The sequence below is a fragment of the Elgaria multicarinata genome, chromosome 12 (genome assembly GCF_023053635.1).
Source record: "Elgaria multicarinata webbii isolate HBS135686 ecotype San Diego chromosome 12, rElgMul1.1.pri, whole genome shotgun sequence".
Classification (NCBI taxonomy): Eukaryota; Metazoa; Chordata; class Lepidosauria; order Squamata; family Anguidae; genus Elgaria; species Elgaria multicarinata.
The window spans coordinates 22,933,231-22,947,659 of NC_086182.1; the positions used below are offsets into that span (position 1 = coordinate 22,933,231).

General features: G+C 45.6%; 1 protein-coding gene across 1 annotated transcript in view; it reads left to right on the forward strand.

Annotated features, from left to right (window-relative positions):
* Positions 1-14,429, forward strand: part of DCPS (decapping enzyme, scavenger) — a 72,429-nt gene that overhangs the window by 1,807 nt on the left and 56,193 nt on the right. Inside the window, exon 2 of the mRNA XM_063139483.1 lies at positions 5,528-5,696. Within this exon, the coding sequence (XP_062995553.1) occupies positions 5,528-5,696 (169 nt within the window). The remainder of the gene's footprint in view (positions 1-5,527; positions 5,697-14,429) is intronic.

The following is a 14,429-nucleotide window of genomic DNA, read 5'->3' on the forward strand; positions in this document are numbered from 1 at the left end:
TAGATTAGAGTATGAGCTACTTGAACTAAAATTCTGTTAGGGTATATTGTTTTCATAAGTGAGATCTCCAAAGGATGAGTCATAGCGGGGATGGTGGGCGGGGGAAGGACAGTTGCCACCTGTCAGCCATGACGTGTTCATCAGCCACTAGTGATCAATGAAGAACAAACACCATTTATTATAGCACTTTTATCCTGCCCTTTAGGCTCTCAACAAATATTTCTAAGACAATCCCTGCCCACAGGCTTGCAATCTAAAAAAAAAAAGATACTAAAGGAAAGGGGATGGGGAGGGAGGAGGAAAAGAGGCAGCAGCAAATTTAGGCACTAGAATCTTAGCTGCAAAGTTCAGCAGCTGCTTCTTCTCCCTCTCCCTCTCATAGCCTCATACAGATCAAGGCATGATGGAGTATTAGGCATGCAACAACGTACAGCAGCTCCCACCTCCTTAGCGTAGGTGTTCAAACTTCGGACCTTCAGGGAACCCTTTCAGTAGGACTTGGTGGAAGTTACCATCCTATGTTGCATGAGCCTTCAGCTCTATAGAGATTTCTCACTCTGCTCCTAGGAACCTTGTAGTTCTTTGGAAGCACATTTGGTCTTTCATTTCATCTCATTTGCTTTCTGGGCGTTCCACAATGAAAGATAATAATAATAATAAAAACCTCCTATGAAATCTCTGACATACAAAATTTAAAACCATTTAAACAGTTGAAACTCTTACAGTAAGATACTGTACCTGATAGAAACAAATAAACAAATTCCTATTTATATGCCCTTAAATGCCTTAACCTGGTGCCAAAAAGATGATAGGGTGGGCGCCAGGCAGACCTCCCAGTTTGGAGGGATCCTTTTGGATCCCTCCTCACAATCTCTTTTTGCAGAGAAACCTGCAAGGTAAGAGAAATAGTGCAAATATAATAAATTTGCATAATTTATATAGGTCACAGAATTTAAGAACATAGGAAGCTGCCTTATATTGACTCAGACCCTTGGTCCATCAAGCCCAGTATTGTCAACACTGGCTGGCAGCGGCTCACCATGATTTCAGGCAGCCTTCTGTGGAGAAGCCAGGGATCAAAGCTAGAACCTTCTGCATGTGAAGCGCGTGCTCTGCCTCTAAGCTGTGTGCCCCCCCACCCCCGGTAGCACCCGGTATTCCCATGCGATGCCCCATCCAAATAATAATCAGACCCATCCGTGCTTACCTTCTGAGATCAGGCAAGATTGGGCACGTTCATGGTGGTATGGCAATTTCAATTTGGGTTGCTTGGCACACCATTTAAACTTTCAGAAATTAATGCTGCAGTCCTATGCATGTTTAAAGGGGGGGAACTCCTCCAACTCCATAGACATGCATAAGATTGCCCCGTAAATATGGAATACTGCATATTCTGGCACCCTTGGGTGCACAATGGGTAGAAGAAAGGTATAGATCCTGATGTTATAGGTAGGCTAGGAGAGCCAAGCAAGAGAGAAAAGACATCCTAGGCAGGAGATGGGAGAGGGTTTTGAGGCAGTTGTAGAATTAGAGGGCATCAAAAGATCCTCTAGCTCAACTTCACCCCATGGCTCAGGACATCCATTCACCCACCAGCTTCTCCTCTCCAAATCTACCCACAGTGTTCTGATCCCAAACAGAGAGCAGAAAGGTGCTTTCGGAACAAATAACCCAAGGTAGCTCATGAAAGTAAGCCAGGCTGTATGCTGGGGAGGAGCTGGCACAAAGGCACTGGCCAATCTGACCTGACCATTCATGGGGTCTTCATCATTCCATGCCCGTGCACTGCGTCACCATCCTAAGGAAAACCTAGTTGACAGAAACTCTGTGCCCTTTTCAAGCATGGAAGTGTCCTGGGTGATGAGAGGCAGCAAACGCCCGAGTTTTGGCAGTCAGGAATAAATGAGAGGAATAGAGGGGGAGGTTGTTGTACTGTGCAATGGGAGGGACGTGTAGCGGAGGGCACAGGTTGCCATTGTTCCACCTAACAAAAGCGCCAGATACGCATCTCGAGGCTTAGATTATTTTTCTTATTAGCATATCTATTGCTTTTAGCCCAGAGATCCGTTTTTCATGTTTAGTGTTTAAAGTGGAATTGAATTGCAAACTAGCAGTTAACTCAGATGCTGTAAATAAGATGGATGGACTTGTCACTCAGGGGGCCATAAAAACGGGAAATTTGCAAGTACTCTTTTAATTCACCATTTACAGCTGTACAGTGTTCGGAAGGTAGGTTCTTCCGAGCGCGGGGTGGGGGGATACAGTTGGGTTAGTTCTTTTATTGCCCTCTGTAAATCCTGCTCTGAGATAACCGAGGCACATGATGAAGTATCAGGAAATTGCCAGGCACCTCTGTAATTTCAAAGTCGCGTGTAAATTCTAGATGAATGGCTTTTTGAAAGGACTTGAGGGTGGATTGGACTGTAGGTCAAAGACAGGGTATGGGGAGGTGGAACTATGAAAGGGTGGGGGGGAGGATCTATAAAATGGAGTTAGAAGGCACCGGGAAAAGTGGATAACGTTTTTGTGTTGGAGGAGCCAAGATCAGATTGAATAGATACAAACGTGGTCTGCAACAAAGTGTTGTAGCGTATCCCCACCCCGCCAGGATATATCTCTGTATAATGCAGGGAAGGAGTCTTTTAACCTTGTGACACACAGCTGCCCAAATATAATCACTGCCCCGTCTCTCACAGGCGAATTCTCTCTTCCTTCTACCTCCATTTTCCCCCTTCCTTTCATCTCCCCGACACCTTAATATTCTGCAAGTCCTTGTCAGGCTGCTTTGTCGATTCCATTTAACTTTTAATTTGCAGTCTTCTTTACTTTTCTGTTTCTAGCGAGTCCTTCAAGTATGCAGAAACCGTAACCTTATTTTTGGGGTGACCCCCTTTTCACATCCACCTAAGTTCACTATAAGTATATAAATGATGGTGATGGATGGCCATAGAGTGAATCATTTCTGCGATTCTAAGACGCACCCCGTTTTTAGAGATGTTTATATGGGGGGAAAAGTGCGTCTTAGAATCGAAGGAATACGGTAAGACCTGGTGTAGTGTAGTGACTAAGAGTTTGAGCTACGAAACAGGAAAGACGCGGTTTGAATCTTGCTGCTGTCATGTACTCACTCGGTGACCTTAGGTAAGCTACTCTCAGTCGCTCCATCGGAATAGCACCATGAAGAAATGTTTCAAACCTGACCGTTGCCAGGGTCACTACGCTCTCCTTCAATTTCCCTGGCATTGTGCTGCTCCCAGCTGATGTTTTCACTTCTTTCTCCATTCTGTCAATGTCTTGGTCAGTTTCATCTCTGTTTTCATGGGGTGCTTTTTGAAAAATTCTTTATGGTGCTATAGCAATATGCCTTTGAAGTACTATAGCGAAAGAGCAATACCAAATGAAATGGTGTAGAGGGGGGAAGCCAGTGACCTAAAAGACAGAGTGATCAGAGTGGGGAGGAGGTCAGGACAGGCTGACAAGATGGGTGGTGCCGTCCATCTGAGGCAAGGCCCTCAGATATTGGGTGTGGGGCCGAGACGGAAGGAGAGAGGAAACGAACTGTGTCCAACACGATTGTCTGTTGGGTACGCAACCCATGCCCTGTGGGTCGTGTGCAGAACAACCCACAGTATGGAGCTTGTCACCCACGCACCTGCCCCATCTCCAATATGGGGCTGAAGGCACCTTTTTGTTGTTTATTCGTTCAGTCGTTTCCGACTCTTCGTGACTTCATGGACCAGCCCACGCCAGAGCTTTCTGTCAGCCGTCGCCACCCCTAGCTCCCCCAAGGTCAAGTCTGTCACCTCCAGAATATCATCCCTCCATCTTGCCCTTGGTTGGCCCCTCTTCCTTTTGCCTTCCACTTTCCCTAGCATCAGCCTCTTCTCCAGGGTATCCTGTAATCTTGACATCTCACCAATAACCACATCCAATTTGCCCTGGCTCATAGATCTTACATTCCAGGTTCCTATGGTGTGTTGATCTTTAGAACATCGGATTCATCGTTCACCACCAGCACCGTCGGCTGCTAGCTGTCCTTTTGGCTTTGAGCTAGCTGCGTCATCACATCTGGGGCTAGTTGAACTTATCCTCTGTTCCTCCCCAGTAGCATTTTGACCATCTTCCGACCTGGGGGTCCCATCTTCCAATGGTATGCCGACATATCTCTGGTTGTACTGATCCATTTAGTTTTCATGGCAAGAATACTGGGGTGGGTTGCCATTACCTTCCCCAGGGATCGTCTTTAGTCTGACCTCTCTACCATGACCTTCCCGTCTTGGGTGTCCCTTCACGGTTTAGCTCATGGCATCCTTGAGGTGCTCAAGCTCCAGCACCACGACAAGGTAACGATCTCCTTTGCTGGAGAAGGCACCTTACAGGACCCTTGTAAAAACTGAAATAAGAAAACATAGTGAAGTGCTTTGAAAGCAGAACACTATAAATGGTTGTTTTTGTTGCTATTATTTGCCTTTGTATACTGCCCCGTAGCCAAAGCTGTCTGAGTGGTTCACATAAGATAAAACACTTAAAAACAATATACGAAGATTAAAAACCACAAAAACAAGCAAAATACACATGCATTTAAAACCATTATAACAACTTTAAAAATGATGTGCCAAAAAACAGACTCAGGATCATTACATATTGCTAAATGCCTGGGAGCAGAGAAAAGTCTTGACCTGGCGCCAAAAAGATGACAATGATGGCGTCAGGTGGGCCTCGTCAGGGAGATTGTTCCACAGTTCGGGGGCCACCACAGAGAAGGCCCTCTCTCTTGTCACCACCCTCCGAGCTTAATGTTGTTAACTTGGAAGAAAACAGACCTAGTCCAACTTAGTAGATAAGCCATTGAAATCAATGGGACTTGAGTTGTGGCAAATCAGTCCACTGATTTCAGTGGTGGGCTAGCACACTTGGAGGTCACTTTATTTATTTATTCCTTTATTTATTGCATTTCTATACTGCCCAATAGCCAAAGCTGCCCTAGGGTTAGGTCCTGCTGTCCTTTTGGTTCCTCCTAAGAGTACAAGACACAACCCACTCTGGACCAGAAAGGATGTGGTGACAATTAGCAGTTTAGGTGGCTTTTAAAAGAGGGTTGGACATTCACTGATACTGATGGTCAGCAGTTGTTTGTCATGATAGCTATTTGAGAGCTGGTGTGGTGCAGCAGTTTGACTAGGACTGGGGAGATCCATGTCCAAATCCCCACTCGGCCATGTAGCTCATTGGGTGACCTTATGCCAATCATTTTTGGTCTGTCTGCCAAACCTACCCCACAGGGTCGCTGTGAGATAGAAGGAGGGAGGGATCCAAGTACATTGCTCCAAGCTCCTTGGAGGAAGGGTGGGATAAAATAATTCTAGCCAAGTAGAATGCTGCTGAAGACCAGTTGCTGGAGATAAAAAGGGGGACTGGCCTTCTCATTTGTACCCTGCTTGTGAGCTTCCAAAGGCATCTGGCGAATGACAGCTAGCAGACGTTGGCTCGATCCAATGGGAGAGCTTTTACATTCTCATTTTTCTAGGTGAACAGCGCTTCCGGGGATGGGACGGATGCTGTCGTGATTCTGGAGAAGACTCCCTTCCAGGAGGATAGCATCGCCGAGCTTCTAAAGAAACACACCCAGCTCCAGCTACAGATGTCCAATGATATCTACAGCACTTACCACCTTTACCTTCCTCCTGAACTGAACGGTAAGTGGTCAGCAGAGGAGGATTGACTCTCCAACATCTGTCTGTTTACACTAGGGGTGGACAACTTTTGGCCCTCCAGATATTTTGGCCTACTTCTCCCATCAGCAATAGCCAGTACAGCCAATGGCGAGGGATGATGGAGGTTCTAGGACAACACACCTGGAGGGCCACATAAACCAGGCCCACCTGATTTATGTAGACCAGATGTCACCCCCTACTGTTTGCGGCTCACCTGGGGAGAAAACCAGGAATATATTAGTTCCCTCCTGCTTCACCCTCAGTTTACCTGTTTCTTTGACCCTGAAAGTTAAGACTCTTCTCCAGAAACAGGTCTAGGTTTGAGGGTTCCTTTGGCAAGGTGCCTTCGATGGGCCTCTTCCTATGTTAGTGGTATACCACCACCATGGACGTTGGGCTTTCCTGGCAGTAACAGTTACACGCCACTAACAGTGGGCAGCTGCAAGCCACCAAGTACAATTTCCAACAATGCTTCTAAGTGCCCATCCAGGGCATTATGGGAAATTTAAAATGACAGCTGGCAGACTCAGACACTTCGTGCAGGGGGCTTAGCACAGCTTGTCAGGTGTTCTGAGGGTCCCTGCCCTTTTCTGTTACAGTGAAATATGGGAACATGCTTATTTTCTGGAGTGCCTGAAGGAAGCCAAAAGTATCAGCATGCATTACTGTGTGTAGTGACAAGCCACGGGCTGGTTATTCCCTGGTTCAGATGTTAAACTTGACAGATAGGTAGGCAAGCCACTGTCTCTAAGCTGTAGTGCTGCCCGCCCCACCAATTTAATAGGAACGTTTGTTGCTCCTTATGTCTTTTAAAATTTCTTGTAAGCTGTTCTGTGAGCTTTTGAGAGCCAAAACGTGGGCTAAAAATGGAAACAAGACTGTTGCGATGATGACACCCACTCAGCCTTGCTTCTCCATGGATTCCTTTCTTCCAACCTCCTGGGAGAAGAAGAATTGGTCAGAGCCTGAAAGCCAAAGGCTATAGAACTTAGGGAGCTGCCTTCTACCAAGTCAGACTTACCTAGCTCAGTAACGTCTACACTGACTGACAGCAATTCTCTGGGCTTTCCGCAGGAGAAGAGCTGGGCTATAAACTTTCATCCTGGCATATCAATGTTCCACATGTAGGGAAGGGGTTGGGGCTCAGTGGTAGAGCAGAAGGTCCCAGGTTCAATTCCAGGCATCTCCAGGTATGGCTTGGAAAACTCTTGCCTGAAATCCGGGAGAGCCACTGCTGCCAGTCAGTGTCGACAATACTGAGCTAGATGGACCAATGGTCTGACTCAGTGTAGGGCAGCTTCCTGGTTTTTATTTATTTATTTATTTATTACACTTATATACCGCTCCCATAGCCAGGGCTCTCTGGGCGGTTTACAGAAATTCTAAAATTGAGATAAAAACAAGTATACAAAATTTAAAACTCTAAAACACAGAACATACACACATAAAGCATTAAAAACTGATTAAAAACTAAACATGTGGGTGATTAAGATGTGCCGCCATATGCCTGGGCAAAGAGGAAAGTCTTAACCTGGCGCCGGAAAGATAGCAGCGTTGGCGCCAGGCGAGCCTCGTCAGGGAGATCATTTCCATAGTCTGGGGGCCACCACCGAAAAGGCCCTATCCCTCGTTGCCACACTCCGAGCCTCTCTCGGAGTAGGCACCCGGAGGAGGACCTTAGATGTTGAACGTAGTGACCGGGTATATTCACGTCGGGAGAGGCGTTCCGTCAGGTATTGTGGTCCCAAGCCGTGTAAGGCTTTATAGGTCAAAACCAGCACCTTGAATTGGGCTCGGAAACATACAGGCAGCCAGTGCAAGCGGACCAGAGCAGGTGTTATATGGTCAAACCTTCTGGTTCCCGAAATCAATCTGGCCGCTGCATTTTGCACAAGCTGCAGCTTCCGAACCGTCTTCAAAGGCAGCCCTACGTAGAGTGCATTGCAGTAATCTAACTTGGAGGTTACCAGAGCATGGACAACTGAAGCCAGGTTATCCCCATCTAGATAGGGGCATAGCTGGGCAACCAACCAGAGTTTGTAGAAGGCACTCCGTGCCACTGAGGTCACCTGAGCCTCAAGTGACAATGCTGGTTCTTCTGTAAGGATGTATTCGTCAACCCCCCCTCGTGGGGTAAGTGTCCAAATATGCACCTTTTCTTTGCCCGTGTCGATAGGTTATACAGCCCTGTGGGGTTGCACTGCGTGCTTTTCCTGAACGTTTAAATAAATTCATCGGACATGGGGCTCATGCAGAGAGCAGACCCCTGTACTCAGAGGGCTGATGCCCTGGGAGACATCAAGTCCAGGAGCCAGCAGAACACAGGCACGTCTTTTGCATGCCCTTTAGAACTATTCTGCACAGGCCGATGGCACCTTCTTGTGCGGGCCCTTGTGCGGGCCCGGCACACAGCAGAGCCCATAGAGTCAGCGTCTCCCTAGCAATCGCCAGCCCTCTCTCACTTTCCAGGACGGCTAACAAGATGCTGCATTTACCACAAGGTGGCATCCTTGGCCAAGGATCCGGGAAACGTTCTTCACTTAAGCAGCAACCATTACCGAATAGTAGAAGGTGCTATTTGGTGCAATGGGTTGGGGGTGGGATCCCCTACTATTTTATTACCATAAAGTAAAAATTTGGCATCAGCCTCGCTAAAAGAAACCATTTTGCCTCTTTAGATTTCATCTGGAACCTTTCATTTACATGGCTAATGTATAAAGGGTTGAATTAACTTGCTGGTTCCTCAGTGAAATCTGTGCCGCTCTTGGGCCACCGTTGTGCTGAGGCTCATAGGACTGGACTGTGGCAGTTGCATCCCTGTTTGTTCGGAAGGAAATCCCACAGAGTTCAGTGGTGCCAAGCGACTACTTTTAGAATTGCAGCCTTAGTTGTCTCTATTGCACATCTGGAGACATCACAGGCATTTGCACAGATGGTGATGGAGAAACAGATGAAGTCATCCCCATAACTAACTAAAGGCATGCTTAACTCTGGCTTGCTTAGCGAGCACTCAAAAAAAATTAGGCTCCTATGTTGGACAGAGGGCAGCCAAATATGAAACTTTTCCATTCTGGGCTTAATGGAACAAACTTCCTCCAGGTATGTAAAATGGGTTAAGTGGCTTAGACAGGCCCAAAGTTTCTCCTACGGTGCAGTCTTATGCATGTCTACTCAGAAGTAAGTTCCCTTGAACTTGATGATTGTAAGCTCCTCGGGGCAGGAACCTGTCTTTTTCTACTCTATAAAGCACCGTTCACACTGATGGGAAAACAAGTATTAATAATGTAGTAATGGTACTTACTCTCAGGTAAGTGTGTATCGGATTGCAGCCTGATTTCACTGGTTTGGAATCGGAAGCAAGCAAAATGATTTGGCCTTGCGCGAGGAAGGGATCAACCCAAGAATTCGGTCTCAATGACGAACGTTGTTGAACAAATCCTCCTACATTTCCAGTGAGGAGAGCTTTGACCGTTTCACATTTTCCACACAGTCCATTGGCTTGGATGGTCAATTTAGAGTGATCCCTTGGGAGATATGAACTGCTCCGTCTCTGTTGCCTTTGAGCCGGGCCCTAAAAATGTTTTTAATTCCAGGCAGGTTTTAAATGAAAAGTTAGATTACCTTTATATTCGTTCCCCTGTTGGTTTGTTTTTATTGTTAATTTCTTGACTGGCTGAAAGAGAATGAAATGGTTTGTTTTTATTGTGTCCCCCCCCCCCCCCCCGGCTCATCTTTGTCGTCTTGCTCATTTAATATTACTGCATGTTTTATATTGATTTCGCTATATATCGTATGCTGCCTTGGGGAAGAAAATATTGCATTTTGAAAGGCATTTCTTAAATAACAGCAGGAATATTGTATCTTCAAGGAAGGGGTCGCTCAAGCTGAATCGTCACCCCTTATGTATCCTATTTCTATGAAGGTGAGACACAAAAGTCTCACCCGTAAGGTTTTCTGTTGGGAATTTCCCACCCGTCAAATTAACACGAAATGGTGTTACGTTTTCACTTTATTGCTTGTAAATTAAAGATTCCTATGTGCACATGGAGTGGAGTGTTCAGGTAAGTGATTGTTTTGTATTACTTTTTAATACCTCTCAAATGGTTACGTGGTTTATGGTGTGAACCAATAACTTATTACTTGACCTTGTGTTCTTACGTTTCCTTATGTTTCAAGCCAACTTGAGCTCGGGCATCTCTTTTGTGATAAGAGCCTTGCAGCTCTAAAGTCACAGGTTCAGTTCTTGGCATCTCCATAAAGCCTAGGGTGACCCTATGAAAAAGAGGACAGGGCTCCTGTATCTTTAACAGTTGTATTGAAAAGGGAATTTCAGCAGGTGTCATTTGTATATATGGAGAACCTGGTGAAATTCCCTCTTCATCACAACAGTTAAAGCTGGAGACGCCCTGCCCTCTTTTAAATCTGGTCACTTTAGGATAGCTCCTGCGGCTTTAACTGTTGTGATGAAGAGGGAATTTCACCAGGTGCGACATGCGTACAAATGCCACCTGCTGAAATTCACTTTTCTATGCAACTGTTAAAGACACAGGAGCCCTGTCCTTCTTTTCATATGGTCACCCTAATAAAGCCAGGGGTATTGAACCGCAGGCCCCAATTTGGCCCTATGGGCTTCTGCAGGGGAATGGTGCTTCTGTCCTCCCAACCACCATTTCTAAAAGGTTGAAATGCCTCTCTGAAGGCTTAGTTACTTGCAGTAAGAGCATTAAACTAAAATATGCTGGACTTTTTGTTCTTTATCTTTCAGCCCTGCCTGCCACTGAAATGTCAGTCCCAAGAGGTTCTTAGAACCATAGAATCATAGACTCGTAGAGTTGGAAGGGGCCTACAAGGCCATCGAGGCAAACCCCCTACACAGTGCAGGAATCCACTTTAAAGCATTCCTGACAGATGGCTCTCCAGCTGCCTCTTGAATACCTCTAGTGTGGGAGAGCCCACAATCTCCCTAGTTCATTGGTTCCATTGTCGTACAGTCAAAAAGTTTTTCCTGATGTCCAGCCAGAATCTGGCTTCCTGTAACTTGAGCCCATGATTCCATGTCCTGCACTCTGGGATGATATGATTGAGAAAAGATCCTGGCCCTCCTCTGCATGGCAACCTTTCATGTCTTTGAAGAGTGCTATCATGTCTCCCCTCAGTCTTCTCTTCTCAAGGCTAAAACATGCCTAGTTCTTTAAGTCTCTCCTCATAGGGCTTCTCTGAAGTTCAGGCTGAAAAGAGATTCTCCACCCCCTGAATTTGTGTGTGTAGATTCCTTCAACCCTGAAGATCTGCTGTTAGTCAGGAGTAAAAACACACATTGCTGAGTTCAATCAATCTTTATTAAACAGTCAACACACCATTAATCCAATATGTGAAGTACATATGTACTAATAAAAAAATGCATGTTAATAGAAAAGGAAGGATACATCTGTAAAAACGCTAATCAGTAAATTTGAAAGAGATGATCAAACAATCATGAGTGGTCTAGTGAGAATAGCCACATTCAGACATTTATTGATGCCGTGGAGTAAAATAATTACAAAGGATTCAGGAGAGCAACCAGGGCATGTTAGGTCTTTCTTGGAATCTTGGTAATAACCGCAGTAGATCAGAATGTGCAAAATGGACTCCACCTTGATGTTGTTACAGGGGCAGCATCTTTTAATCTATGGTGACCCTATGAAAAGGAGGACAGGGCTCCTGTATCTTTAACAGCTGCATAGAAAAAGGAAGTTCAGCAGGTGTCATTTGTATGGAGAACCTGGTGAAATTCCCTCTTCATCACAACAGTTAAAGCTGCAGGAGCCCTGCCCTCTTTAAAATCTGGTCACTCTAGTATAACTCCTGCAGCTTTAACTGTTGTGATGAAGAGGGAATTTCACCAGAATCTCCATATATACGAATGACACCTGCTGAGTTTCCCTTTTCTATGCAACTGTTAAAGATACAGGAGCCCTGTCCTGCTTTTCATAGGGTCACCCTAGTTGATCATTGGGATTTTGTTAAATTAAGGGGTGGGAAGTGAAATTGAACCAGTTCAGGTGTGCCATACCAATTACGAAACATTTATAAGGTATGAACCGGAGTGAAAACAGAACTACAGTTGCAGCTGAACCAGAATTGATGAACAACAAATCATGTGCCGGTTTGGCTTCTGGATTTAAGAAGCCTGAAAGGGAAAGTGTGCCTGTCCTAAGCTGCCAAGCCCCCTAGATATCTGAAGCATTGACACTTATTTCCCTTTTTGACAGCATTTAAATGTTGCAACTTCCAGCAGCATCCTTCCCCCTTCCCTCTTCCTTGCCAGCATCCCTCAGAGGCATGTCTGAAACACTTACTTACTTTATTGTCTAGTTAATGTTCCTTTCAAGGTTTGTCTCCTCTGAGCTTACATAAGCTAACGTGTATAACTAAGCCATTATAAGGCCATAAAGCGTTGCTTTAATTTTTAATAGCTTTCGCATGTGTGTGGTGCTTTTTTTCTTTTCTATTTCTATTTCTTTTCGGTTGCCCGTTACACGCGCCATTGGTACCGCTGCTGTTGCTAGACCAAACAGTGAATGATTTGTGCTCTCTTTATGATAAAAGGGGATAAAAAAAATGTCTTCCTCCTCTAAATTTAAGACTGTAAAATCGTACTTCCTTTTTGTTTTGTTTTGCGCCATTAAGTTCCCGAAATACAAGTTGGACATCTGGATTCTAGATCCTCTTTTGCTATGTTTCCCCAGTTCTGGATGGGGCTACACTCCCCCTGAAAGACTGTGTTCGAAGTTTGGGGGTGCCCCTGGATCCGTCGCTCCAAATGACAGCCCAGATGGATGCGATGGCCAGGAGTGCCTACTATCAGCTTCAGCTGATACGCCAACTGCGCCCCTTCTTAGAGTCAGAAGACCTAAAGACAGTAGTGCACGCACTGGTAACCTCAAGGCTTGACTTTTGCAATGCGCTCTACATAGGGCTACCATTGTACCTAGTTCAGAAACTTCAACTAGTTCAAAATATGGCAGCCAGGTTGGTCACCAGTACATCTAGGGGTGAGCATATTACCCCAACATTAAAATCAGTCCACTGGCTGCCAATTAGTTTCTATGGGAAGTACAAAGTGTTGGTCATTACCTTTAAAGCCCTAAATGGTTTGGGTCCAGGTTACCTGCGGGATTGCCTTCTCCCATACAGTCCGCCCTGCACACTCAGGTCCTCTGGGGTGAACTTACTTCACTCAGCTAAAACTAGGCTGACATCAGTTTCCCAGAGGAGCTTTTCTTCTGTCGCCCCCAGATTGTGGAATGGCCTGCCGGAGGAGATTTGTAAAATTAACTCTCTGTGTGATTTTAAGGCAGCTTTAAAGACTAGCTTTTTCCGGCAGGCCTATCCAGATCAATGTTAAATCATAATTTTTTAAGATGTATTGATTCCTGTTCTAATGTTGTTCCCCGCCTCAATCCAAAGGGAGAGGTGGGTAAGAAATAAATAAATATATTATCATTATTATTATGTGTGGCTATGCTCAAAAGTTCCTCCCCACATTCCATCTGAAACCCCACCCACCACCAAAGCCCCTCCCACTCTTAGGCCCTTTCTACACCTAAGGATTATCCCAGGAAAATGGAAGGATCATTCCTGCCTGTTCCCAGGATCCCCTGTGTGTCATTTGGATGCACAGGGATGATCTCGGAACGATCCTGGGGGAAAGGCAGGTGTAGAAACGGCCTTAGTTTATCGATAAGACGTAAGTGAAGAATAGATGTGTGTGTGTGTGTGTGTAGCTGTAATCTTCTGTAATAAATGTTGGGAACTTTTAATGGAAAATGGCATACAAAAGTATACCTAAAAAGCAAACAAAGCAAAGATAAGAAATGTTCCAAAACCCATATTATCTAGGCCAACCAGAAGATCACAAAAAAATGTGCAAGCTTTTGAAATCTCCAGATCATCAGGCAAGATGTTACAAAAAGCAGGTGGGGTGGGGAAGGATCTGGCTTGATGAGCAAGCCCCATGTTCAGAGCCCAAATGGAGTGGGAGAGACGGGGGCCTGCAGGCATTCAGACTAGACTCTGCAGGTCACGTGATGCTTACAGGATGTTCTTGTAGCTGCCCCTAGGATCGATGGGAACCAGAAAGGGGAAAACGTTGGAAACCCCATTTTGGAACAAGAGAGAAGTACTATATGAACCCCCAGGGGGTGTCCAAAGTTCAGTCCAAGATTTGACCTAATTATCTGTAAGAAGGCCCAGTCCCCGGTACCCCCTTCACTCACACACAAACACGCTGGCATGGAGCCTTGTCCCTGGAGAACATGTAAATATCACAACCCAATGAATGGCGCTTGTTCTGTGGGTCTTTCCTATCGGACCCATACCCTGCCAATCAGGTGGGAAAGACCCATTGGCACGACTGTAATATTCACAGACACGCTCCCAAGAGTTGTGGGGTCGCACCATAGGAAAATCACCCTGGCAACGTCCTTTGAGTTAGGAACTGCTCCTTTCTTCCAGGGCAAGTAATGTTCCTTTATGAGCGAGGGCCTTGTAAGCCTACTGAAGCTGTCCTGTATCTCTCAAATAAATGTCAGCCAGCGAACCGGTAGCAGTTGTGTTTGTGCGTGGATGTTTATCTCCAAGGCTGCTCCTGCGGCATTCCCATTTATCCAAATGTTTGATTATCCAAACGTGTTAGCTTTCTCCCAAGCCTGTTTCGAACAGATGAGGCTGTTT